The sequence below is a fragment of the Epinephelus lanceolatus genome, chromosome 7 (assembly GCF_041903045.1).
Source record: "Epinephelus lanceolatus isolate andai-2023 chromosome 7, ASM4190304v1, whole genome shotgun sequence".
NCBI lineage: Eukaryota > Metazoa > Chordata > Actinopteri > Perciformes > Serranidae > Epinephelus > Epinephelus lanceolatus.
Window position 1 is genome coordinate 32,519,983 of NC_135740.1, and position 26,040 is coordinate 32,546,022.

The window sequence follows — 26,040 nt, forward strand, 5'->3', positions numbered from 1 at the left end:
CAAACAGTATCTAGTATAAAATCAAACTTCTATAGGAAACCATTTTCAAGCAAACAGTGGGATATGGACACAAACACAGATGAACAATATATTCTACTCAAAAAAAAAAAAGAACTTGGAGCTTTGAACAGGCAGGTTGACTCAATGTTCGCAGCAGGGAGTATCACACTTTATGGGAAGGAAGTGAGTACACACTCATGCGTGTGACAGATGCCTACTTTGACCACATTGTTGCACCACTTGTCACCAAGGGATTTTCCATTATAGCAGCTGCTTAAAGGAATACTTCACCTCCTAAATGATTATTTCTGTGTCAGTTACTCACTCTGTGTTACACTGAATTCAGCAAGAAAACTTGTGTGATAGTCCTCTGCAGCAAATGAAGACTCCAAAAAAGGCAAAAACGCTTGATGAATTGAAGTAAAGGTATAATTCAAAGCCCTAATCACATGGGACTAGTACTACCTAGGGACCTCATGTGATATAGCAATTATCCCTCCATGTCTTTATTTTGTGTGACGCATTCACACAGGATAAGCCACACATTGTCACACGTCATCCGTCTCGTCATCTTTCAAGATTTTGCTCTTCTTTTGAATTTGAGCTTGCTTTCTCTGCCAACAGGTCGTCATGCTGGGGGACCCCAAGGAGGAGCCTCCAGTGTGTTCTGGGTCTACCTCGGGGCCTCCTACCGGTTGGATGTCCCCCAAACAGGAGGCGCCCAGGAGGCATCCTGATCAGATGCCTGAACCACCTAAACTGACCCCTTTCGATGTGAAGGAGCAGCAGCTCTACTCCGAGCTCCTTCTGGATTTCTGAGCTCCTTACCCTATCTCTAAGGCTGAGCCCAGCCACCCCACAGAGGAAACTCATTTCAGCTGCTTGTATCTGCGACCTCATTTTTTCGGTCACTACCCAGAGCTCATGACCATAGGGGAGGGTTGGGACGTAGATGGACCAGTAAATCGAAAGCTTTGCCTTCAGGCTCAGCTCTCTCCCTCGGAATGGGGCGACCTCTGCAATTATTACAAATTACCATTACGTCCGTGCGCAAGACTGCTCGTGCCCAAGTGTTTTAAATAGTGAGATTTTGGCAAAAATGCACGTGTTTGAGGAGTCTACGACTGGATAAATGAGACTTGGATTATGTAGCTGGAGTTGTGCGAGCGTTTGTATCGACACTTTGATATAGTTTTGCTATTGTTAAAGGGATAGTGCACCCAAAAATGAAAATTCAGCCATTATCTACTCACCCATATGCCGAGGGAGGCTCAGGTGAAGTTTTAGAGTCCTCACAACACTCGCAGAGATCCCAGGGGAGAGGGGGTAGCAACACAACTCCACCAAATGGAGGCTTACAGTGCCCCAGATTCAAACGTCCAAAAACACATAATTGAGACCACAAAATATCTCCATACTGCTCGTGCGTAGTGATCCAAGTGTCCTGAAGCCCTGACATAAAAAGTTGTTTGGAAAAACGTCATTTGAACTCCGTTTTTAGCCTCATCGTAGCCTGCAGCTCTGACTGCTTCCTTATTTTGTGGTTTCAATTATGTGTTTTTGGACGTTTGAATCTGGGGCGCCGTAAGCCTCCATTAGGTGGAGTTGTGTTGCTACCCCCTCTCCCTTTGGATCTCCGCAGGTGTTGTGAGGACTCTAAAACTTCAGCTGAGCCTCCCTCAGCATATGGGTGAGTAGGTAATGGCTGAATTTTCATTTTTGGGTGCACTATCCCTTTAAACATGGACCCCTTTTACCCCACTTCATCAAGAATTTTTCTTTTTTTGTTGTGGAGGCATGCAAGAAAAACAAAGATTCTCCCTGAATTCAACGTAACACTGGGTGAGTAGCTGATATAGAAATAATCACTTGGGGGGTGAAGCTCTCCTTTAAGAGCACATTAATAGCCGAGCGCTTGCTGCTTTTGATTCATTCCTTCTACTCTGCTTTTTAAGTTTTCTGAAGCCTTAACAATGCAGAAGTTACAAAGCCTGTTAATACAAGCAATTATCATTTGGATTACCTGACTGTTCCGATGAAGAGAACTGGCTCCTGAGGAATGATGGCTAGCTTGCTCCGCAGGTCATCCAGACCAATCTGTGCAATATTGATTCCGTCAATGACAATTGAGCCTCCCGTCAGCTCCACGAGTCTGAACAGAGCTACACCCAGAGAGGACTTTCCTGCACAGAAAAGATATGGCATGAAGAATGTGTGTGTTCGTGGAAGGAGAGACGTAAAGGCTGAAAATGCTGCTGACAGGGGAACAGAAAGGGGGCACATGTACCTGATCCTGTGCGGCCCACAATGCCGATGGTCTCTTCAGGCAGGATGTTGAAGGACAGACTCTTCAGCACAAGCGGCAGATCATCACGATAACGCATCTCCACATCCTGGAAGGTGATGTTTCCCCGCTGAGGCCAGGAGGGGGCAGGAGCGGCTGCCTCAGGACTTTGTCGTGGCGCTTCACTCTCGAGACTCTGTGATAAGGATCAGAGATGGTATCTGGTATTAATCTCTAAATCTCTGTGGAGGTGCAAGCCCCCTAACTGATGTGTAGTGATTTTCTCTCTATGAGCTTTTCTTCACACTCCAGACAGAAAAAGAAAAAAAAAAGTTGAGTTGATATTCGTATCTTTGCAGTTTGTGTGAAACAAGCTCTGTCATGTGCTCTGGAGTGTGTTAAGGCCTCACACTGAGTTTCTATCTGCTTCCCGCTGTGTGTATCACAAATATACAATCACATGCACACAATAAAACACACACATGTCTGGACATGCCAACTGCCCTGAATTCAACTGCTCTGTTATTCTGGGGCTGGTCTGCGTCTCGTGTTGTGATTCTAGACAGTGTTCCAGTCTACGTGACATCATGCAATGTGCCTCAGCACCACATAATCCACCATCCCCGCTGTGCTAATCGATGCTCTTACCTTTATATAATGATTGATCCTCTCGACGGATGTAAACCGAGCTTCAGTCTCTGTGAGCAGCCGCACGGTGAACTGAAACAAGCCGGTCAGCTGGAGGTGAAAGAAAAGCAGGGGAAGGTTAATGGTTAACACTGATGCACTAATTACTATGAAACACTTGGTGCTCCCCTTCAACAAATGAGCAGTCAAACAATCACAACATGTAAAGCCTGATAAACAGATTTGCTGATATGGCTCCTTTAAAGGCTGTGGAAACACACTTGTATGTACACACGGTGGAGGAAGCAAGGCCGTAGCCATGGAGTCATCATTGGTGAGGAGTAATTCTGTTGGGGGAGCTGGAGTCTTGAATATTGACATTGATTGTATACACCCACAGCAGTGGAGTACGGCAACACCACTTGGACAAATCACACCGTCACACTAGAATCGGTAGTCTTAATAATGACAATTTAATGAGTATATTTATGATTATGATTCCAATTACATTTGCTAATGATTATTTTGGACAGCAGTGTGTGGTTGCCTTTCTAAGCATTTCCCCCCATTTTTTTAAGATGATCTTTTTTTAGTGATTTTGGATTTGTTGTCCATCATTACTCTCCCTTAAATCTAATATGAAAAAACACCTGTGCCATAGTTTATGTATTAGTTAGTTTATGTGTCATGTGCATGTGTCTGTCTCCTTTATGATTAATATATCTCCTTTTTTATTGCCTGTTATATTCCAATGTTTAGGCAAGAAATATTATTTATGATAGAATAGATTTGAAAATTCTAGAGGGGAGGTTTTCATCATAAGCCCCTTCCGGTTTCTTACCTCTCCTGCACAATCTCAGTCATGTTTATTTTCATATACTTGTTTTTAATCACATCTTGTGTGCTAATAAAATTCAAATTCAATTCAAACAGCAGAAGACTGACAGGAAGGGTAGGAAGGAGCCATGGGTTGTAATCCAACCCACACCACTGCATAGGACCTACCTACCTGGTATGCTGGAGGACGCCTTTTATTTTTATTTTTTATCAGTATCTTGTGGGTGGGGGGATGACGACAATTTGAGCATATTCAATTTTGTCCTCCCTAATATATATTACATTACTGCCTTGGGAAAAAGTTTACTGTTTACTGAAGTTTACTGTAATTAAAAGTAGCAATACCACAGTGCAGATTTACTTTGTTACAAGTAAAAGTCCTGCATTCAAAACTTGGCATCAAATCCTACCTAAAGCACCAAAAGTTACAGTACTCGTTATGCAGAATGGCTTCTTTCACAATCAAAGACATTACAATTATTGATGCATTAATGTGTTCATCACTTTACTGTTGCAGCTGGTAAAGGTGGAGCTCATTTTAATGACTTAATATACTGCTGGGTAGCTTAATCAATCATTAATACATCATAATGCACTAGATGATTTATATTTTGTGTTAGTAATCTAAATCTGTGTAGTATCTAAAGCTGTCAAATAAATGTACTGGGGTAAAAAGTACTATAACTAGAGCAGGAGTATGAAGTGGCATGAAATGGAAATACTCAAGTAAAAGTACCTCAAAATTGTACTTAAATACAGTATTTGTGTACTTCCCACTTTTATGTACACAGTGTGCTGATGCATTCCCCTCCAAAAAAGGAGAATACGAGCGGATAAATGTGTGTATAAATCTTGGTTATTCAAAGCGAGACGGTGTAACTCCTGCTGCACAAATGCCACTTCTGAATGCCAAACTACTGTTATTCTGAACTGCTGTTTAGCTAAACGCTATAATACAAAGAAGAGCACTTCTACAGTAGCTGTTAGGAACAGAAGAGGCTTTACTCTGCCATGTTTCTAATCCTGTCTGGAGCTTCAAACTACCCTCTTTCCAGCCTTTTAAGACTGCAAGGGCTGCTAGTGTCTCCATACATTCTGTGTTACTGCGTGTGTTTGTTTACAAACCTGCACGGCGTACGAGATGGCCAGGCCTGCGTAGGCTGGAGGTATCTGATTGTGCATGAAGACAATGAAAAGTGCTACAGCAGTGATAAGAGAGATGCTGATGAGGTCGAGGCGGACAGCCAGCCAACGCATGGCGCAGCTGAAGAGGTAGTTGGAGGCCTGGTTGGTGTCCAGTAATTCCTGATATCTGAAAAAGAAAAAGAGATTTCAAACCACAGCAAAAGCAAGAAGACCCCCCCCCCCTCCGATGCTTCCTGAGGGGACGCTGTCTGATATGAGGTTTGGATTATTTACTAACTGAGAAGTAAACGAGATGATATGAAATTAAAGTTTAATGATCTCCATCTCTGACGGACCCCATTAGACTCACCTTTGGAGGAAGTCATCCCCTCTTCCGTAGGCGTGGATTGTGGAGAGTCCCTGAAGACTGCTGGTGATGTGAGAGGTGAATGGTGATTGGCTGATGTTCTCCAGGCGCTTCAGCTCACGAATCAGAACCCTGGAAATACAGAAAGGTCATCTTTTATTTTCAACTTCCTACTATAGGAGTTTATTTTGTAATATCTACATTTTGTAAAAAGGTAATTAAAATGATTTAATGCAGATGTTTGCAGGATATTAAAGGGACAGTTCACCACAAAATCAAACATGTATATTTTTCCTCTCACATGTAGCACTATTTATCAATCTAGATTGTTTTGGTTTGAGTTGCCGAGTGTTGGAGATATCGGCCATAGAGATGTCTGCCTTCTCTCAAATATAATGGAACTAGATGGCACTCGGCTTGCGGCGCTCACATCCCAGCTACATCAGCTGATCTCAAACAGCCCAATCAACTGATGGAGCAGCTGATTGATGGAAGGGAGTCAGCTGATAGATCACATGATTCATTTCTATGCAACCAAATGGCAAATCTCATTCAGGGCGCCCTATTTAAACTGCTCTGGCCTGCCTACTGTTGCTGCTTCCTCTGTAAGCTGCTTTGCAACCCACCTCCACCCCAGCTCCTCCTTTTCATGCTGTATCTGACTTATCAATGTCATTTCTGTTTGTCACTGATGCTGCTCTGTTCTGTTCCCGAGGGGTCATTACTGCTGCTCTCCCTGCCTTAGGCTTTCCATGTAGGCGCATGGAAGGGCAGGGAGATGTGCTCTCACTGCCTGAAGGCTTTCCATGTAGGCGCATGGAAGGGCAGAGAGGTGTGCTCTCTCTGCCTTAGGCTTTCCACATAGTGATGAAATTAAATGAATGAAAATACATCTGATACAGGACATAAATCCTCTATATCAGACAAATACTATCAGCCATACAAGAAAAACAAAACACAATATACAGTTAAAAACCTCAATAATACATACATATCCCTTAAATACATACATAGGCCCCAGGAAAGGCAGAGAGGCCCCAGAACAAAGCCATACCGCCAAATATAATACTGCAAATGGAAACTAAGTTTTCTTTGACTAAACTGTTCCTGACTGAAATGTAGTTTCGATTTTAGGGGTGAGCTATCCTTTCAATATTATTTGGAGCTCTATCTGTTTTGTCTACGAGTGATTTAAAGATATAAAATATTCATTCTTGCTCACAGGCAGATTTAAAGTAACTCCAGAAATGATTTACAACTAAAGTTTGTTTTGATTTGTAACCCTAAATGGTTGTAGGGGGGGGAACCCTAATCGGGCAAGTTTTCAGTACTGCAGAATCAGAAAGGCTCCACTCAGGTTTACCTCATTTGAATGAAAATTGTAGGGTATTGTGTGCAAATAGGCTCCGGCATGTGAGGAGCAAACCTTTCAGATAAATTACACTCAACTGGAAAACATCATGGGAAACACTTTACTCCTATTATGAGCCACAGCAAGTCCTTAAAAATCCTGTATGAAACGTGAAGTACAAACCTTTATGAAGGTAATTTGGGCTGGTTTTAAGATCTAAAGTATCAAATCTTGGTCAAACTGATACTGCCGCCATCAGTTACTTGTGTTTTCGGAAGATATTGAAAAGGACATTACACCTGAATGCTGAAACACCACTAAAGAATGAAGGAAGGGAAAATGCATCGGCTCTAATGATGCAGTTTTGTGGCAGACAGGTAATGATGACAGGGTGGACAGAGAGGGATGTGGACCATCACACACAGCACCCATTTTCCTGACAGAGCTCCGGTCGTTTCCAACTATCTGATGCATGTGCAATGTTATGAGCAGTGTTCAGACAGACAGCCATACAATCAGCAGCTGGAGAGACACCACACTTTCTGTCCACGGGGTAGTGTGAGCAAGAGAGGTTTATTGACAGAAGGTGGGGTGTCTTTCTACTTTTAGACACCCGCATAGAATGGATGGTGCATGTGAAATACAAGTCTCCCATGAATCATTTGGTTTTCTCATAAAAGCCCAGCAGAGAGAGGGAGAGAACATGACACTTCCTCGCTTCGAGGCTGCGATCCAGACAAACATGTTTATGCCCTGGGCAGTTTCATTTCAGAATTCAATAAAGGGCTGCTTTAGAAGTGGGTAATTTCAATGGGAGATCCAGTTTGATGTAACATCTATACATATCCTGGCATGCCGTGACTTTGTAAGATACAGTATTTCATTCTTTTAAAGTGTTGCCGAGGGTGATCACCACCTTTCGGTAACAGCTGGGTATCATCTCCTCCCCACGGTTCTCGAGTGCTTAATAGTCTATCAAAGTTCAACATTAATTCCACTTGCATTGCCTACAAATCAAGTGTCTGTTAGAAGATAAATGAAGACATTTTATAATTAAATTGATCCCTCAGGAGACAAACTGGTTTCAGATCTGATTAAAGAAGTCAAGAACTTCAGTTTATGTGGGGTAAAGATATCAAATGGTTCATATCCACAGATGAGGACAGGAATGTTGTGTGTGATCTGTGAGCAGGTTTCCCCCAAAATCTTGACAGACTAATATGTTTTTAATTTAAAATGATACATGTCATTTTTTAATTTCATTACTTAGAAGTACACCATTAACAATTGATGTTTGTTAATGTTGTCATCACGCTCGCCAGTGAAACTGAAAGTAGAGCCGACCCAAGATTTACTCTCATTTGGTGTATTTTTGGTGCTGCTTACAGTCTGGCACCTGCACGCTACCTTTTTATATACAGTACAGGCCAAAAGTTTGGACACACCTTCTCATTCAATGCGTTTTCTTTATTTTCATGACTATTTACATTGTAGATTCTCACTGAAGGCATCAAAACTATGAATGAACACATGTGGAGTTATGTACTTAACAAAAAAAGGTGAAATAACTGAAAACATGTTTTATATTCTAGTTTCTTCAAAATAGCCACCCTTTGCTCTGATTACTGCTTTGCACACTCTTGGCATTCTCTCCATGAGCTTCAAGAGGTAGTCACCTGAAATGGTTTCCACTTCACAGGTGTGCCTTATCAGGGTTAATTAGTGGAATTTCTTGCTTTATCAATGGGGTTGGGACCATCAGTTGTGTTGTGCAGAAGTCAGGTTAATACACAGCCGACAGCCCTATTGGACAACTGTTAAAATTCATATTATGGCAAGAACCAATCAGCTAACTAAAGAAAAACGAGTGGCCATCATTACTTTAAGAAATGAAGGTCAGTCAGTCCGGAAAGGTGTTTGTTACCGAAAGGTGGTGAAACGTCCCATGCACAGGAATTAATAAGAGTATAAGAAAATCCAGTCTCTGCAGAAAATGAACACAACCACACGCCACTAGTGGGACATAAGTGATGATTAAGAGGGACTGCGTCCGTATGAAACAAGCGGCAACCTCCAGGGATGAAAAATGAAGCCAACACGGGAAGTGCCGAAAACTGCAGTTCCCCAAATGACCACTTGAGGCTGGCTCCAAGAGCGAGTAAATCCCCAATGAAACCTATGTTAAAATTCCCAACTTTGCAGCATAAAAAATCATGTTAACAGTATGGTACAAAAACATGTTGTGGTCTCTTTGGGTAATTTCCCAGTTCATGACAACTGTACAGGGGTAATCTTTGTATTTATCTCACCCGTTTAAATGTTATTTAGGCTTAACGTTACACATAAATTATGCTATGTGTACACAGAATCAGGCAGACAGTAGATGGCAACGGAAAACAGCCTCTGGGCAGCACGGGAAAAACAAAACGGTCCCACTGAATGGCAGGACGGTAAAACAAAACAAAACAAGCATGACGATATGTTGCTGTATAATATCATTTGAAACATTCATGTATTGTGTTTCTGTACTTTCCGACTTTTACATCAGCACAGCAGTAACACTGGGAGTCATGTTCTTCTTGATCTCTCAGACAGAGGAAACAACAAGATACGGTGGTTATTTCCCAAGATACCAGCGAGCTGTTATTCCCCTCAGTGGATTCATCTTTATTGCACAATTGCTGCAAAACCGTAAATAATAACTAAAGCAGAGTCATCAGATCATCCAGGGCGCTCCTGCAACATTTACCACAGAACAGAAGCTGTGGAAAAATGGAATCAATGACCGATAACGCTCCACACACCTCCAGATAAAGATCATTGCTGCACTTCTTTCACAGTTATTTACCTTGAGTGCCCTCCAATAGAAGTTACTGATGAAAATACGTTTGCAACACCTAATTTATAATCACTGCCTGTGTTGCCATGTATGCTCGTACAATACAAAATACATAGTATTAAAGTTAATCACATTCACTACATACAGAAAGCTCTTTTTAATTGGCAGCAGTTTCTGTGGATGAGACTTGTTTAATTTAACATAAACTTCTTTGTGAATTCAATGGTAATTAAAGTGAATTTTTGCCAACAGGTAAGAGCAAGTATAAAGTAAAAATACGGTATTAAATTCAGTGGTAGGTTTAAAGATTTGTAACATCAGAAATGTGGAATTTCACACAAAGTGGCTTGACTCACTTTGACAAAAAGAAATTAAAAGATGGATGAATGAAATTAGATAAATTATTTGTGGCAATTAAGACGTAACAAATTCAAATTTAAGATTATTTAATGACTTTTAATGCCTAATATTTATAAAATTGAATTTAAGATATTGTAAGACTTTGATGGACTTGCAGACACCCTTATTGTATTAACTTCCATACAAACAAACAAACAAAATCATGACTGCCTCACATGAGACAACACTTGAAAAGTGTGAGTGAAAAACAAATGCTCAAAACAATAAAACTAAAATTATTTCAAAACGAAAGCTTTAAGGTTTCCTGAGAACAATCATTTCTGGTTTCTGTGCTTACAACTTCACCTCCTCGACGTCTACCTCAATCACGTTACTTTGCAAGGCAGCTGGATTTGTAAAATCACAAGATCATGTGAGAATTCAGCCCAGAATCGCTTCATAACCTGCCCCAAATAGCTCCCATGATAGAAACTGTCTTGGCAAATCTCTACTGATGGACACACTTCTATCATTGCATGGTATATACCATCATATTCCCCAACCACAGTGGCTTGAAATCACAAGATCATGAAAAATCACAAGATCATGCGAGAATCCAGCAGAGATTTGCCTCATAACAGGCCCAAAATAGCTCCTGTGGTAGAAATGGTCTTGCCAAATCGTATATACCGTCATATTGCCCAACCCTCGTCACTTGAAGTACTAAAATCAGCCAACTTTGCAGCTCTACAGAGACTTGTATCCTGTTTTAGCTCAGTATTTTTCAGCCCCATATTTACTGTACAAATCCCATCAACCTCCTTTTACAGCAGATATTGTCAGCAGAACAAGACAATGATAAACCCACTGCAGATGACCTGCCCTGCACCACACTAACACTTGTCTCAAGACTTGGTGTAAAGCCAAACTACGATAAATGTTTACTTTATGATTTGCAGTGACAAAGAATGTGACTCCAAACAAATGCAACAGTCACTCTGCTGGCAGCTGTTTGCTAACACATCAGTGCCTTATTAACTTTATAAGGCACTGTGTATCTGTCTGCTGATTTGCTGATTTTCTCCCCCCTTGTGACCAAAAATCAACAAATACAGCTTGAAGTTACAAGTTACACATACTGACCTTACACACAACGACTTTTTAAGTGATTTTACGGTCAGTCAATTAGTGTTAAGGTGGTCATAAAACTCTTAAAAAGTCTGTAATGTCTTACGTCAGTCTTTCTCTCGTCTTGATGCATCCATGCCCAGAACACCTCCAACCAAAGGCGCCTAGGAAACATCCTGATCAGATGCCCTAACCACCTAAACTGACCACTTTCAACACGAAGGAGCAGCTGCTCTACTCCGAGCTCCCTTTGGATGTCCGAGCTCCTTACCATATCTCTAAGGCTGAGCCCAGCCACCCCACAGAGGAAAATCAATTTGGCCAGTTGTATCAGCGACCTCATTCTCTTGGTCATTACCCAAAGCTCATGACCATAGGTGACGGTAGGGACATAGATGGACCAGTAAATCGAAGCTTTGCCCTCAGGCTCAGCTCTCTCTTCACCATGATTGTCCGGTACAGCACCTGCATCACTGCAGACACTGTGCCAAACCATGAATGAGGGTAGTATCTTGTCATCTTGATGTCCCGACAAAATTAAACATGTTTAAGTTTTTAGTCTTGGCTCATACAAATAATGAAGTTCAATTATGTGAACACTGTCAGCAACCAATGCTGCACTCCCTCCAGCACCAAACAAGAAGCAGCAAACTGGACAAACAGAAAACATGGAGGGCACTGTGGGGAGGCGCATGAGCGTGAGCAAGTCTTGGTTCGTTTATACTGTGGAAAAGGAGGAGAAACTGGTGAAGCTGTGGAGTGAACACAGTGTCGTCCAACAAATATAGTGCACCTAACCAACAGAGGCTGGACAAAATCTGAAATGTAAAGTTTTTACCCAAATATAGTTTATCTTTATAGATTATATTGATGTTGAAGTGACAAGGACACTGTCGACATATGATGCCTTTAATCTAGTGTTTTTAGAGTTGGGTTTTTTTGCAGACACATCTGGAACTGTTGATACGTCATATTTCTTAAAGGGAGTCTGGCGTAATAATTTCCACAAGGAGCAGGATGGGACATTTTATTCTCGCAAGGAGTGACCCTGCAACCAGTCTTTGCAAAATGTCACAGTTTGTGACTAAACACAAACTATAGGTTCACACTTTAGTCTTTTAAAAGTATTTTCAAAGTCTTTTCACCGTCCTCCAGTGTGAGCTTGAGCGCTTGTTTCTTATTAGCCACCTGCTGCCCTGCTCAGATTGCTCTCAGGGAGATGAAGTGTAATGAACAGCCTGTTTGAATCTCGGGCTCAAAAGCAATGATAACAACACAGGTTATGAGAGACTGACCTGGAGACACGGTTGACGATGCACAGGAAGGCTCCCAGGGGTACGATGGAGACCAGGAACCAGGGAAAGACAATGCCAACCATTCCCAAGCAAAACAGCACCAGGGTCAGGTTCTGTAGCAGCATCTCAGCTTGCATGGTGAGACGTACGTCAACTTTGGAGAGGAGACATATTGTATATCAGACACGATGATTTATCTCTGCGTGTGAAGAAAACTTTCTTTGTGTCTCCTGAAATGTCTTTTAGTGTTGTGTTTTCAGAGAGAGAAGAGTCTACAAAAATATTTCACTTTGAAACAAAACCAACCATCTAAAAAAACAGCAACGCACAAGATCGACATGCCAAGCGAATGACAGGGAGCCACTCACTCCATGTGAAACTACACTGTGTCTTTGGCAGTACACCTTGTCAACCAGGGTGACTTCACTGACTGAGAGCTCTCTTGGGGGAAAGGTTCACAGTCAAGACAAATCAAGTCTCACCCTCATCCATGTCTCTAGAGAAGCGGGTCAGGATCCGACCCAGAGGCGTTGTATCAAAAAAGTGCATGGGGCTGAAGAGGAGCCGGCGGAACAGCTTGTCGTGGAGCACCGAGGCAGCCTTCACCGTGCACTGTCAACACAAACAACAGCCGTGTTTGAACATGAGACCTGACACATGGAAACAAACAACTTTAAGAAACATACGGAAAGAATCATGGCTCGGATAAACAGATGGTTGGAAGGAAATCGTCTGTCAATGCGCTCAGCCACAAACACAAAACGGATAAATACAGTGGCACTCATGTTGCCTGCAGAGTTACAAATGCTACTTAACCATATGCTAAGCATGTGCACAATGGTGGGTGGGTAGTTATTTTCCCCCCTTGCACAAGGCAAGCTGTCAAATCTTCATTTTTAATGAGTTTCTGGGAGGCTGACATAAAGGTCATGACCTAATGAGCAAGAGACATTTCACCAATAGGACAGAAATTACATGTGGCAGCAGAGAACAAATTAATTCTATTAATGGAATATTCAACACTCCCAAAGATCTCATCACAGCTAGGGGTAAAAAAAGATTAGCCATCTTTGAAAAATTAGCAATTTCAAGTGGCACACATTAACGTGGGGACCTAACCTCTGCAATGCAGTGTCAGGATGGGTTAGCTTGAAAAAGAGGATGCACGCCCGAAGGGGCACTGGCATGCAAGCACGCACATCCTTCCTTTCTCTCTGCCGCTTTGTGTCTCTCTCACACACAAACACACACATGGTGTAAAGCTGTGAGACACGGCAGTGGACAGATAAATGGATTTGGCCCACAGGCATTTTCAATTACAGCACTGGAACCATGAGAGCATGAACAAATGACAACAAAGACAATTAAAGAGGAGCACTGCTTAACTGTACGCCACTGATAAATCAGCCAGAGGTGTGGACTCCATTCACATGACTTGAAAACGAGTCACATATTTGTTAACTTTAGACCCAACTTGACACAATCAATGACTTGTGACTTGAGCTTTTTGAAATAACTAACTAACTAATAATACTTGATAACTTAAATTAAAAATTATGTTATTTAGAAAGTGTGTCACGAATCAATTCATTCCACTTCATTTCCTGACTCAGCAAATACTAATGTTGTTCATTCCTGGCAAATTGACACTTAATAGAGTGCTGCAGGGATGATGTTTATTTGTCAGCCAACACGGAAGTTAGCATCGCCCCGGTTCCCTCGACAAAAAGCCACTTGAACTTTTTCGTAGGATTTTTAATTATTGCAGAAAATAATCTCTGTGGCAAACTTAAGTTTATGATACTTAAATGTTCTGTTCAGCATGATAATCTTCACACACCACTTTTATGATTTTTGCAGCATAAATGCAGTCGCCAGAATTAAAAAGCTAACATTAGGCTATAAACAAACTCCAACACGGTTGCATGACTTCATTGTCACCACCACAATGAGGCTTTGAAGCCGCATTCGGCCTGATGACGTTCTGCAGTCTCATTCAGCCACTTGTTAGCAACCATCCTTTTTCAAGACACGTAAAGGCTTCAGAATTTACGAGTGATGCATTTACTGTCATATTTAATGTCATAGAACTAAATGTGAAAGTCTCTTCAGCTTGTGTTAACCACAGACCTTATTTTAGGCATCTAACCAAAAACCCACTCATAAAACCCACTGACTTCGAGAAGAGGGAACTGGGAGTGCTAAATTGCTGACTAACTTTTCCGGTTTTAGGACTCATTCTTGCAGCACTCTATTCCCCAGATCCACTTTGTTTGAAGCAATCCGACAGCATCCAATCAAGTTGCAGAGGAGAGCCATAAAAAGCTAACGTTACGTTACTAAGCACCAGCTGGAAAAATTACAACCAAAAATAATTCCGTTCACGCACAAAGACTATGCACTGGTGAACAAAGTATAAACTGCAGTACACAAAACTTGCTGGTTGAAAATTACAGACGAAGACGCAGCAGCTTCCAACTTCATTCAACATTCAAGTTGCCAAAAGAATGATAAGTTGAGGCAAATATTATGAACATAGTTATTGCGAGCTGATGTTTAGCTAACATTAGCTTAAAGGTCCAGTGTGTAGGATTTAGGGGAATGTATTGGCACAAATGGAATATAATATAATAGTTATATTCTCTTAAGTGTATAATGATCTGAAAATAAGAATCTTTGTGTTTTGGTTACATTAAAATGTGCCGTTTATATCTACATAGGGAGCAGGTCCTTGTCTACGGAGATAGTCATATTACTCTGTCATGTTTCTTTAGAAGTCCAGAACGGACAAACCAAACACTGGTTCTAGATAGGGCCATTGGCAATTTTGCATCAGCCCATGTACTCAGAAGCCCCTCTGTGACTACAAACACCCTTTTTTAAGATGAAACTGCTTTATTCAGTGTTTTCACCAGATTTAAACACTGGGTCAGTTTGTTTTCGACTTCTGGATCTTACGTTATCAGAGAAAAAAAGGTGCGCACACATTAGCATGTGCTGACATGCCAAACAGCATCAGAGAAACCCTGATTTATAATATAAATCTGCTTTATTCAGTGTTTTTATCAGTTTAAATCAACTGGTCCATTTGTTTTGGAGAGGAAGAGACTTCTGCGGATAATTGGATCAAAGTAAAATCCTCCTGAACACTGAACACTGCACAAATTCTAACCGGGAGAAGCTGCAGCTGGTTGCAATCCGCAATCCTCACCACCAGACGCCACTAAATCTCCCTGAATCTGACACACTGTTCCTTTAAAAGCAGATGAAGTTCTTAACAAACTTGTTTTAACAAATTAATGTAATTTTAAAATGCATTCATGACTTTTGTGAATTTAATATTGGCAGTGCTCTTTGTTGAAGAACACATTACAACTTCTTTAGGACTTAAAACTTAAATTGTAGGACTTTGGACTTGACTTGGGACCTGATTTGGGACTTAAGTGTTGAAACTTGAGACTTAATTGTGACTTGCAAAACAATGACTTGGTTCCACCTCTGATATCAGCTTCTCATATTCCTTTCAAACACCATGATTGTTTCAAAGTTCATCAGAGATTGAGTGGACAGAGCATGTGAAAGAGGGAAACTCACCTTCACAAACACCAGCCCTCTCATTGTCTTCAGCAGGAGAGCGGCTCCCATGGACACGACGTAAACAGTTGAATAGTACCGAATGTGAGGGTTGAGTCTCATGCTGTTGCTCGCCATCGTCTCATTCACCAAGATTAATGATGTGTTCTGAGGGCAGATGGAGCAACAAATTACCAAGAGTGAGAGGAAAAACAAAAACCAATTTCACTCTATGTAGGAATTTTGCATCTAATGAAACTGAGAAAAAGCACAATTCGGAATACGAAAAGTACATGAAAAATCAGTCAGTTCAATGATGTTTACCATTCCGACTGCATTTCTCAAAAGCAGCCGCTGCCTGCTTTCCTGCACATCTGTTTCTTCACTGCTCGTGCTTGTTTTTAATTAAGTTTACCAGGGTGCCGTTACTTTTTTAATCATGCACATTCAGATTAATGCTCAGTCGGCTGCCACAACTCACTGGAGCATAGTAGTTATTTTTCTTTTGGGAGCCAAATACACACTAAAAGAAGAGGCGTCTATAATAGTGAGGCAGGATCGTCTCCGAACTCACCCCGCTGCCCTGCCTGATCCAGTAGCTCAGCCACCAGTTACAGAAGGCTACGCTGCCGGTGGTGGAGAGGAAGAGGAAGATGTTGATGATGAAGACTATTGGACCTCCTGCTGCTTTGATGTAGGCGCTGTACACGGACCAGGCAACAGCACCAGTGCCCTTCTCCTCAGCTTTCATCAGTCGCTCTGAATAAAAGATGCAAAAAAGAACTTGTAAATGATTCTTAAACAAAATAATCATTTACTGCTCATTCTACTTGCAGAGCGTATAAAGCGGCAAGGTCTCTCACCTCCTTTCTTGCTCTCCACCTTTGGTGCGACCTCGGCAACATCGGCAGCACCGTCAGCCTTTTCTGCGTCCGCCCTCTGCTGCTTGTTTTTTAAATTCTCTTTCACCAGATTCTACCAGACAAAAAGGTCAGGAGTGAAAGTGAGCTCTGAAACATGCCATCGCCGCAAATCACAGCAGCTGTAACAACAGCGCCATGTGAGTCATTTAAACAGAGATATCGGTGACAGGGTCTTTAGCAGCGCACCAGTAAATCAATACACGCATACAGAATGAAAGGCCATGTAAGCATTAACATTTCCAGCTATTGGGCCTGCCTTTCTGGGCTTATGAATTATTCAGATTGTAGTGTTCAATGTTTTTGTGCAGCGGGGGCAAAGATGCCTCACTCAAAAGAGCTGGCTTGGTGCCTCGTGTGCCCCCGGCCTTACCTCCTGTTGCATGCTGCTGAATAGGCTGGCATAGTCACGCTCTTTGCTCATTAGCTGAACATGGGTGCCGTGCTCGGCAATCTGCCCGTCCTTCATCAGAATAACGTTGTCACACTCGGGCAGATACTAGAAAGCAGAAACATAAAAAACAGAGGAAAATTAGTGAGTGTTTAATGTTGTAGACACTTTGCAGACATTAAGAGCTTTAAAACTTTTATCAGCTCATCTAGACTGCTTTTAGATCTACTCCTTCCTGGTCAAAAGGGAGACACTACAGGTGAATAAAATAAAACTTTTAACCAATGAAACTTCTCCAGTTTATTTCTGACATTAAGACAATTATGTTTTGTACAAAAAGTTTTCTGAAATTTTATGTTTTAATATGCAAATGCGACATTATCTAATTAAATATGCATGGTTTTATTGTCTCCATCTCTGTGGGTGTCTTCAAAAGAAACCTCAAGACATATCTTTTCAGTTTGGCTTTTACTTGAGGTGCCTTGTCATTTGTTTCCTTAGTTTTATAGGGATGTCCCAGTCCCTAAGATTTGTTTGCCTCTGATCCAGATCCGAGTCATTTAATAATGAGAATCTGCCAACACCGAGTCTCAATCTGATACTTCTATTTTTTTAGAAAATACAGCTGCACAGTGGACTTTAGTTTATTTGATTTATAAGAGGACAGTGTGCAATGACATTAATCATTTACAAGAGCTGAAAACATGGTTGCACCAGATTTAACAAAATGTTAAATTCCATCTGTAGTCCTACACATAACAAGTAGACGCAGTAACTAAAAATAAAATTCAAGGTGCAATGCAGGCTACAGTAAATCCATGTGCCTAACATAACAGAAGCAGTATGTATGTACACACAGCACAGCACAAAATACAATGCTACCTTGTAAATCAAACAGGTTACCAGCGCTGGTGCCTTACATAATAAAAATAGTAAGTACACACTGCACATACTTCGAAGATATTAAACTCAATCCAGTGTAGGTTTATATGCTTCACAATCTTTTAATCTTTTGGATTTGTCACTGTCTCCAGGGAATGTCTCTGTCTCTTTAAGAAAATATTCTCCAGCGTTTGTTGTTTTGGTGCAGCCTCTGCCACCTGAATCAGCTGTGCTCCACTGAGAGTTTACTTTCATCGTCTGGACTCTGGGCGGGTTAATTAAGAAATTACTGTTATGGCTTTTTGCTCGAGGGGCTTTTGCTGAGTTTGCAGTGGCGTGTGATTGTTGTCGGCTCTACACTGTGTCTCTGCGAGCAGGACAGTGATTAGAAACAAGCAAGTTTTCACACTGAGCTGAAATGAAACGAGTGCTCATAACTTTGGTAAGTAACAAAAATAAACAGTCTCAACCTGCGTTTTGCTTTCGTTTATGGCATGTACTGTTTCTGCGTGCACAGGAGCTCAGCAGAGTGGAGTAAAGAGACATAGGAGAGGAGAGAGGAGCTGTTGCACTCGTGCTGCTGTGCATAAAGGCTTGACAAGTAAAAAACACACCAGCTGATGCAAAGTAAAAGAGCAGATCCTCTACATAACTCAATATAGCGGATACTGATACTGATATTTTTTTCATTTATGCTACTGAATTGATCTATTTCAAACATTTCATTTATTTTTCTCAGACTGTCCCTTACCTGCAGCTGGTGGGTTACAAAGAGCACCGTCTGGCCTTTGGCTTTGGCGGCACCCTTGATAGCTTTACGGAAGACATGGGAACCCACACAAGCATCCACAGCGCTGAGAGGGTCATCCAGGAGAAGTATGGGCCGCTCACTGTAGAGGGCACGTGCCAGACTCACTCTCTGACGCTGCCCTCCACTCAGGTTGGCACCTCTCTCTCCAATCTAGAAAGAGAGACCAGCTCCATAAAACTCTCCTCTTGTCGTGGTTGCGCTGGATTGCAAACAGGTGCATGAACTAAAACTGAACAAAAAATAGACAGATACCTCAGTCATGTCTCCATATGGGAGCTCTGCAAGATCTGGGAGAAGGCAGCAGGCTTCCAGGACGGCATAATATCTGATGAGGAAATGATGAGGAGAGATGTTTAATGAGGAATGAATCTCAAACTTTATTAAGTTAGTTCCTCATAACGTCATTATACAGCAGCTGATCTTACTTGTCTCGGTCGTACTCATTTCCAAACAGGATGTTCTCCTTCAGTGAGTCATTGAGGATCCAGGCTTGCTGCGCCACGTAGGCGAAGCCACCACTGACCGCTACATTACCGTCTAACAGGGTCATCTGCAACACAAAACCAGCAGGTTGAAAGCAGAGACAACACTTGAAACTTTCAAATTGTAGGTCGGTGCGTGGCTTTGGGTGTGAATAAAAGATTCAAAAAGACTATTGCTGCCTCTGTTATTCATGTCTGTGCTACTTGAAAAGGAAACTTAAAGTGAACAATCTCACCTGCCCCAGGAGAGCAGACAGAAGGGAGCTCTTTCCGCTACCGACACCTCCGCAGATTCCAACCAGTGAACCCTACAGAGGGATTAAAAAGGAAGCTGCAATGAGGGAATTACATGTTAAATAAAAATGTCCTTGATGCACTTCTTGTATATGTTTCTGTTGTTACCCTCTTAATGCGCTGATCAATGCGGTGCAGGGTCTTGTGCAGAGGAGGTCGTATGCTCTGAGTGGAGGAGATGGTGCTTTGTGGACTCTCCTGCTCCATATTTGTAAGGAGACTTTGTGCGTTAGGAGTTTCCTTGTTCCCTTTGCTGTCCTCGGTGGAGATGTACAGGCTGAGCTTCTCCCTGCGCAGCACGCGCTTCATCCCTCCTTGCTTCTTGGGAGGCGGGTTAGGTTTTGCAGGCGGAGAGCGCGCTTTTTCCCAAGCCAGTGTCGCATCCTGAAATTCCACCGCATTGCTGGGATCCTCCGTTTTGACCAAAACTGCCTCTCTGTCATCCATCATAAAGAGCCTCTGTGGAGACATAATGGGTTCTTTATGCGACATTAATTTTGTCCAACTTGACAAAATTTTAAGGACAATTTAATGCTGTTTTTTATTTCGTGCATGACAAAAATAAATCAGTGAAAACAAGCTCAAGGTTTGTGTCTTTACTTATCAAGCAACAGATGGTTACAATGTGGTTTAACATACTTCAGGTTGTGCTGTTTTACGAGACATGTTTAGCCGTGCTGATTCATTACTCAGCCTTGTGCTTATTGTACAGTCTGTCCTGTCCTTGAGTACCTCGTTAATTTATTATCCACTGCATTAGAGTAAAAACACAGAATGTCTCGAGCCGTTTGGTGCATCCTTGGCAGGAACTCTCGCTTACTTAACCCTCACTGGCTCTGAGAAACCATCTCTCACTAACATGTGACTTTTACCATGTGTTTGGAATACAGTAATGTCGAAAATGTCAGTGCGCGGTGTGGGTGGATGTGTTTTTAGCACCAGCGGGAGCACCTTTTCATTTGCTCCAAGAATGGTGAAACCTACTTGCCCACTGACACACTGTCAAAACACAAACTGGGTGAATTAAATGACATATTGCACGTACCGGTGTTGTGCGGCTAAAAGCAATTTAGGGGGCTCTGAGATGGGAGTGGTCGGCAGATTCGTCTATATTTCTCACCTTGAATCTTTTGACTGCGACGGCACCCTCCGACAGGGACCTCACAGCCAGTGGTGTGACTTTTAGGGAAAAGGTCATGGAGTTAAAAACTGCGACCACAGTGAACGCCTGAGGAAGAATGAGTAGAGATGAAGACAGTTATTCTCTATAAATGCTCATAATAGCAAGAGACTTGTCACATCAACTCAAATTGAAAATGTATCAATTTAGAGGCAGAGTTCACCCCAAAATAAAAAAAGTACATATTTTTCCTCTTACCTGTAGAGTTATTCATCAACCTAGATTGTTTTGAAGTGAGTTGCACAGCGCTGGAGATATCGACCGTAGAGATGTCTGCCTTCTCTCCAGTATAATGGAACTAGATGGCACTCAGCTTGTGGTGCTCACCAGCAATGTCTGTCCAGAAATCATGACTCATTTACTAAAGATGACTTTGTTATGAGTTCAGGGGAACTATTTTCTTCCTACCAAACTACAACCACCAACCCTTTCACTGCGCAGAAGGACGGGACGAAAAGCTCATGACAGCACGATGTGTAAACAATCATGGCGTCCTCCTTGGCTAAACTATAACATTAGTTAGCTTAGTGGTGCTAGGTGAACTAGCAGCTCGGACATCCGGAGGGAGCTCGCAGTAGAGCCGCTGCTCCTTCGCAGTCAGTTAAGGTGGTTCAGGCATCTGATCAGACGGCCTCCAGGGCCCATAACCTGTGGCAGGAGGGGTTCTCGACACGTCCCACTGGTAGGAGGCCCTGGGGCAGAGAGATTACAGCTCATCTGGCCTGGGAACACCTTGGTATCCACCAGGAGGAGCTGGAAAGCGTCGCTGGGGAGAGGGATGTCTGGGGTGCTTTGCTCCGTCTGCTGCCCCCGCGACCCAGCCGTGGATACGCGGATGAAAATGGATGGATGGATGGAACTAGCAGTGCTTTGGGCACCAAAAGCTGAGTGCCATCTAGTTTCATTATATTTTAGAGAAGGCAGACATCTCTACAGCTGATGGCTAGGACACTCAACAACTGACACCAAAGCAATCTAGATTGATAAGTAGCACTACAGGCACAAGAGAAAAATTTGTATTTGAATTCTGGGTGGGAGCTGTTCCTTTAATGTAAATTTAAAAAAAAGAGGAAACATGATTTTAATAGAATTTGATGTTTAGCAGACATTTTCAGTGAATGCAGATTAATCCAAACGGATGTATGCAGTGAACATGCTGCCTTTAGGTTCCCATTTCTAAATACCTGAGCTGCAGTAAGGTCATAGCCCAAAGCCATGTGTAGGGTGAAAGTACACACACTTGCTATCACCACAACGATCGGGGCCACACCCACAGTGAGGCTCTGGACGACCCCGGCTCTCTCCAGTATCCCCCTCTCTTCTGATCGCACCTCTTTTGAGGACAGATAAGAGAAAGAGAGAGATGATAAAAAGGCAAAGAAAGAGAGGGTAAATATAGTAAAGGATTGAGTGACTCTCAAAGGATTCTCCAGTGAACGTTCAATCAGCAACACCACGAGAGTCGCTAACCAATACACAGCCAGCGGACAGAAACAGAGACAGAAATAGATACAAGAGGGAGCACGAGGGCCCCACATCCATACATGGCATGAAAGGAGCTTCAAAACCTGCTGAACCTTGATAAGTCTACAAGTCTAATGCCCAAATTCTGCCCCCTCCCCCCTCCTGCATGTTTGTATCTCCCAAATGCACACCGCTAGCTGCTTTGTTCACCCAGTTCACTCGGTGCATGCACTGGAACAAAAAAAAGCTTGTGCATCTTTAATTCAGACCCAGCAGCGCTGTGTGTGAAATATGAGAACTCCCTCCTCCTGCTACATGCTACTCTCCCTGGGATTTGTGCTGGATGTTCTGTGTGTTTCTGCGCACATTACAAAGCAAAAGTCACACGCCCCGGGGCAAAAACACTGTGATCATCAATTTAACAACAATAGTAATTGAAGGGAATGACACTGTAACTCTTAGGACTCATTGGCCATTAACTTGAATGGCGATTAATTATCATTATAATAGGTAATCAAAGGACAGCAGTGAAAACGAGCCCCACCTGGCTAATTTGAAGCATGATTAAAAGTGGAAAATGATCCTTATCCTCAACCTACAGCGCGGGCCTCATGAGAAAAGGCCATTGCTAATTCATGAATAAGTGGAGCAGCCTCGACAGTCATTCAAGGTATCATAAGGCCCCAGACACCGTGCAAATTAACCTTGAAGCCGATGGATTCAAACTGGCCTTGATTATAGAGGATGGCACGGGGAGAGACTTAAACGGTGCAAGCTAATGAAAATGGATTTAGGGTCAGGGTTATCTCGCCAGTTCACTAAGAGGATAAGCCTAATTTCAGGTGATAAACTGACCATTTAGTTGCTCATTTGCGACAGTGACAGGTGTTCAAATGAGGTGACCCTTTATTATGGGCGTTGGGAATAAAAAGCCTAATAAAGCACTTACTTGCGTGAAGTTTGCATCTCTGGAGAGCGACACATTCCTGAGCACAAACATGAAACGAGCAGCGTATTATGACATCGGAACACGACAGCCACTCACTGTGAATGTTCTGTGCGAAGGCATCTTCCCAGCAGTACATCTTGATGAACTTTATGCAGCCCAAGATCTCGTTCATCAGCCTCACGCGCCGGTCAGTCACCGCCACACACTTCTTGCGGAAATACGCCGTCAGTCTCGATGCAAGCATCTGTCCAGACGGGAGCAGAGGAAATGATGACAAGGGAAATAAGTGGCAGGGGAGGAAATGAAAGCAGACACAATCACATTAGCTGTGCTGCAGGCCTGTCCGGGGGACCAGAGTGATAAATGCCTTTCACATCAATACCGGGGTCTCTGGCTGTCAGGCTCCGACTTAGACGGAGTGTAATTTGAAAATAACAGCTCCAAAGTTGACAGGAGATTGATAGCTGAGGAGTTGTGATGCTTTAAAAAAGTGCTTGTTGTACTCTTCAACAGCCTGAATTAATGTAAAGATTTTATTCATGTCTTCAAGTAACCAAATTTCTAAAAGTTCTCACTCAGAAAATAATGACTCAGCAATAAAGGGACATCTCTGGTCGTTAACTTTTAGAAATTGTTGCGACTGCTTGTCACAGCTGTAATGAGTGTGATCATTTGGTATGAATTTTAGAAAAGTTTGCAATGAAACTACATTCAGTCATTGACACTAACAGCTGTCTGCATTGTTATTAATCCATTCTGACATCTGTGCCTGTAATAAAAGTTTGCTGTATTTTGTCTCGGCCTTCAAAACTTTCTTTGTCTCACAGATGTTTGAGCTGAAGTCATACCATGGTGGGGTAGAAGAGGATGAAAATCGCTGACCCCACCAGAGCAGTGGGGCCCAGGAAGTATGCAGTGTAGGACAGACCCAGGATTCCCACCAGGGGCCCCCCTGCCAGCAGGCAGCCCACTGACACCGCTTCATACAGCCGCTGGCCGTCACTGGAGCAGATGTTAATCAGCTGGGGAGAGAGACAATGATTTACGTTACAAATGGCATTTAAAACCAACAATAAACTAAAGCTTTTCAGTCAAGGCTCACTGAAACCTCACCACTAACTAGCCAACAGTTAGCTGCTGATGACCCGCACAGTTGGCCCAATTCAGTATTTTAAAGCATCGGAGAAGGTGAGTGAAGTGGGGTGGCTGTGGCTCAGGAGGTAGAGTGGGTCGTCCACCAATTGGAAAATCAGTGATTCGATCCCTGGCTCCTCCAGTCTGCAGGTCTAAGTGTCTTTGAACACGATACTGAACCCCAAATTGCGCACAATGGCTGTTTCATCCATCCATTGGTGTGTGAGTGTGTTTAAAAAAAAGGAGTAGCAGGTAGCACCATGTATGGTAACCATGGCCACCAGAATGTGTGTGTGAATGGGTGAATGTGAAAATGGAAGTGAGAAAAGCAAACAAACCACTAAAGTCAAGAGGGCATGAGACTGAAACAAACTTGTTACATGATGTTAGATTAATTTTTTAGAAGACAGATTGTAATTGTTTGTGTTATTGTGTGGTTATGCAAAATGGTAAATATCCATTGTTCTTTCAACATCAGGCTGTGTTGTTAATGTGCTCACTGGTGTCATGAGTCCGTCCAGTCGGCCTTCCGGTTTCAGTTTTTGAATGACAAATGCAGACTACCACCGCCTGATGACATAAAGTTATTTCCTGTCACGCAGCAGCAGAACATGCGTGGTAGTTGGCCCTTGGCTGTAATCTTTGCGGTGTGTTCAAGTGTAACTTTTTGGCTTAGACATAGGGGACGTAAAGCAACGCAACAGTGGGCCTTCATCAGCACTTGTACTTTGATGTCGCCTTGGTGTGTCTGGGCCTTAAGACTAAAAAATCAATTTTGCAAATACAGTTGTCCTTATTCCCACGTTTACTTGTTGGACAATGATTCCTCTTAAGCTGTATAATGACTAATCTTAGCCTCCCCTCCCTCAGGCTGTGGGATTTGTCGAGATCTGAGCAGAAATGGTGTAAGAGCAGAAATTAAATCCATCTCAATCATCTGCATGTGGTGCCCTGCAGCAAAGGGTGATTTAGTTAATTTGGAGATGAGTCCCCTCCAGGATTATATCACCTACCTCGCCTGGACTGATGTCTTTAGTGCTGCGTAGGCGGAGGATCTTGTGGAATGCAAAAGTAAGAGCAGCCCCACGGAGGCGTGCTGCAGTGCGGTAGTTGACGGCCCACATGAGCGCCAGAGACCAGGAGCGCATCAGTTCCATGAGGAAGATCCCGGCTACCAGAGACAGGCCGAATGGCACGCAGCTCACTGCGCTCTGGGAGTACTCCAGCAGAGCTCGGACCAGCAGGGCCTGGGGACGAGCGGGGAGAAAAGGGTGAGGGGAGGTAAAGCGAAGTAATAACAACAAAAATGAGCAGAAAACAACAACACGGGGAAAAAGCAGAAACGTGGAGAGAGATAAAGTGAGACAGGAGACGGAGGAGGAAAAATAACAAGGAGATAAAAGGAGAGGGGACAATATAGGAAATGCCACAAATAGAGATAAGTGGGACAGGAACCATGTGAAAGAGAACAAAAATGAGATGAGAAGATGAAAGAGAATATTTTAAATCAACAGATAAGAGATCATATGAGTAAAATAAGCAGAAACAACTGGGGAGAACGGTTGCACAGCCAATTTAAAGGCCCGATATGAGAAGACATGAGAAGACCAACAACATTTTGTGAGGCACAACACATATGTGTCAGCAAGTGCACTGAATAAATCAGACAGGAATGTGAGACACATGCATCATTGTGTAAGAACTAAATCCAGTTAATACTATTAGTTGCGGGTAGTAGCAAGCACATAGCGTGTGCATGACGTGACAT

At 42.6% G+C, this 26,040-nt stretch overlaps 1 protein-coding gene and 1 long non-coding RNA gene across 3 annotated transcripts in view; one reads left to right on the forward strand and one right to left on the reverse strand.

Moving 5' to 3' along the window:
* The window catches only part of LOC117261038 (ATP-binding cassette sub-family C member 5), a 57,224-nt gene that overhangs the window by 4,208 nt on the left and 26,976 nt on the right, over positions 1-26,040 (reverse strand). For both annotated transcript variants that reach the window (XM_078169456.1, XM_033633236.2), the window contains exons 5-25: positions 25,286-25,519; positions 23,987-24,160; positions 23,235-23,382; positions 21,910-22,058; positions 20,666-20,773; positions 19,654-20,004; positions 19,488-19,559; positions 19,195-19,319; positions 19,022-19,094; positions 18,710-18,919; positions 17,059-17,184; positions 16,629-16,740; positions 16,340-16,524; positions 15,787-15,933; positions 12,675-12,804; positions 12,193-12,346; positions 5,244-5,372; positions 4,874-5,060; positions 2,933-3,022; positions 2,288-2,480; positions 2,024-2,183 (exon numbers count right to left, since the gene is read on the reverse strand). In XM_078169456.1, the coding sequence (XP_078025582.1) occupies positions 2,024-2,183; positions 2,288-2,480; positions 2,933-3,022; positions 4,874-5,060; positions 5,244-5,372; positions 12,193-12,346; positions 12,675-12,804; positions 15,787-15,933; positions 16,340-16,524; positions 16,629-16,740; positions 17,059-17,184; positions 18,710-18,919; positions 19,022-19,094; positions 19,195-19,319; positions 19,488-19,559; positions 19,654-20,004; positions 20,666-20,773; positions 21,910-22,058; positions 23,235-23,382; positions 23,987-24,160; positions 25,286-25,519 (3,257 nt within the window). The remainder of the gene's footprint in view (positions 1-2,023; positions 2,184-2,287; positions 2,481-2,932; positions 3,023-4,873; positions 5,061-5,243; positions 5,373-12,192; positions 12,347-12,674; positions 12,805-15,786; positions 15,934-16,339; positions 16,525-16,628; positions 16,741-17,058; positions 17,185-18,709; positions 18,920-19,021; positions 19,095-19,194; positions 19,320-19,487; positions 19,560-19,653; positions 20,005-20,665; positions 20,774-21,909; positions 22,059-23,234; positions 23,383-23,986; positions 24,161-25,285; positions 25,520-26,040) is intronic.
* On the forward strand, positions 18,153-18,820 carry LOC144463828 (uncharacterized). The gene is made up of 3 exons (XR_013491834.1): positions 18,153-18,400; positions 18,476-18,559; positions 18,698-18,820. It is a non-coding gene; the product is annotated as an uncharacterized LOC144463828 (long non-coding RNA).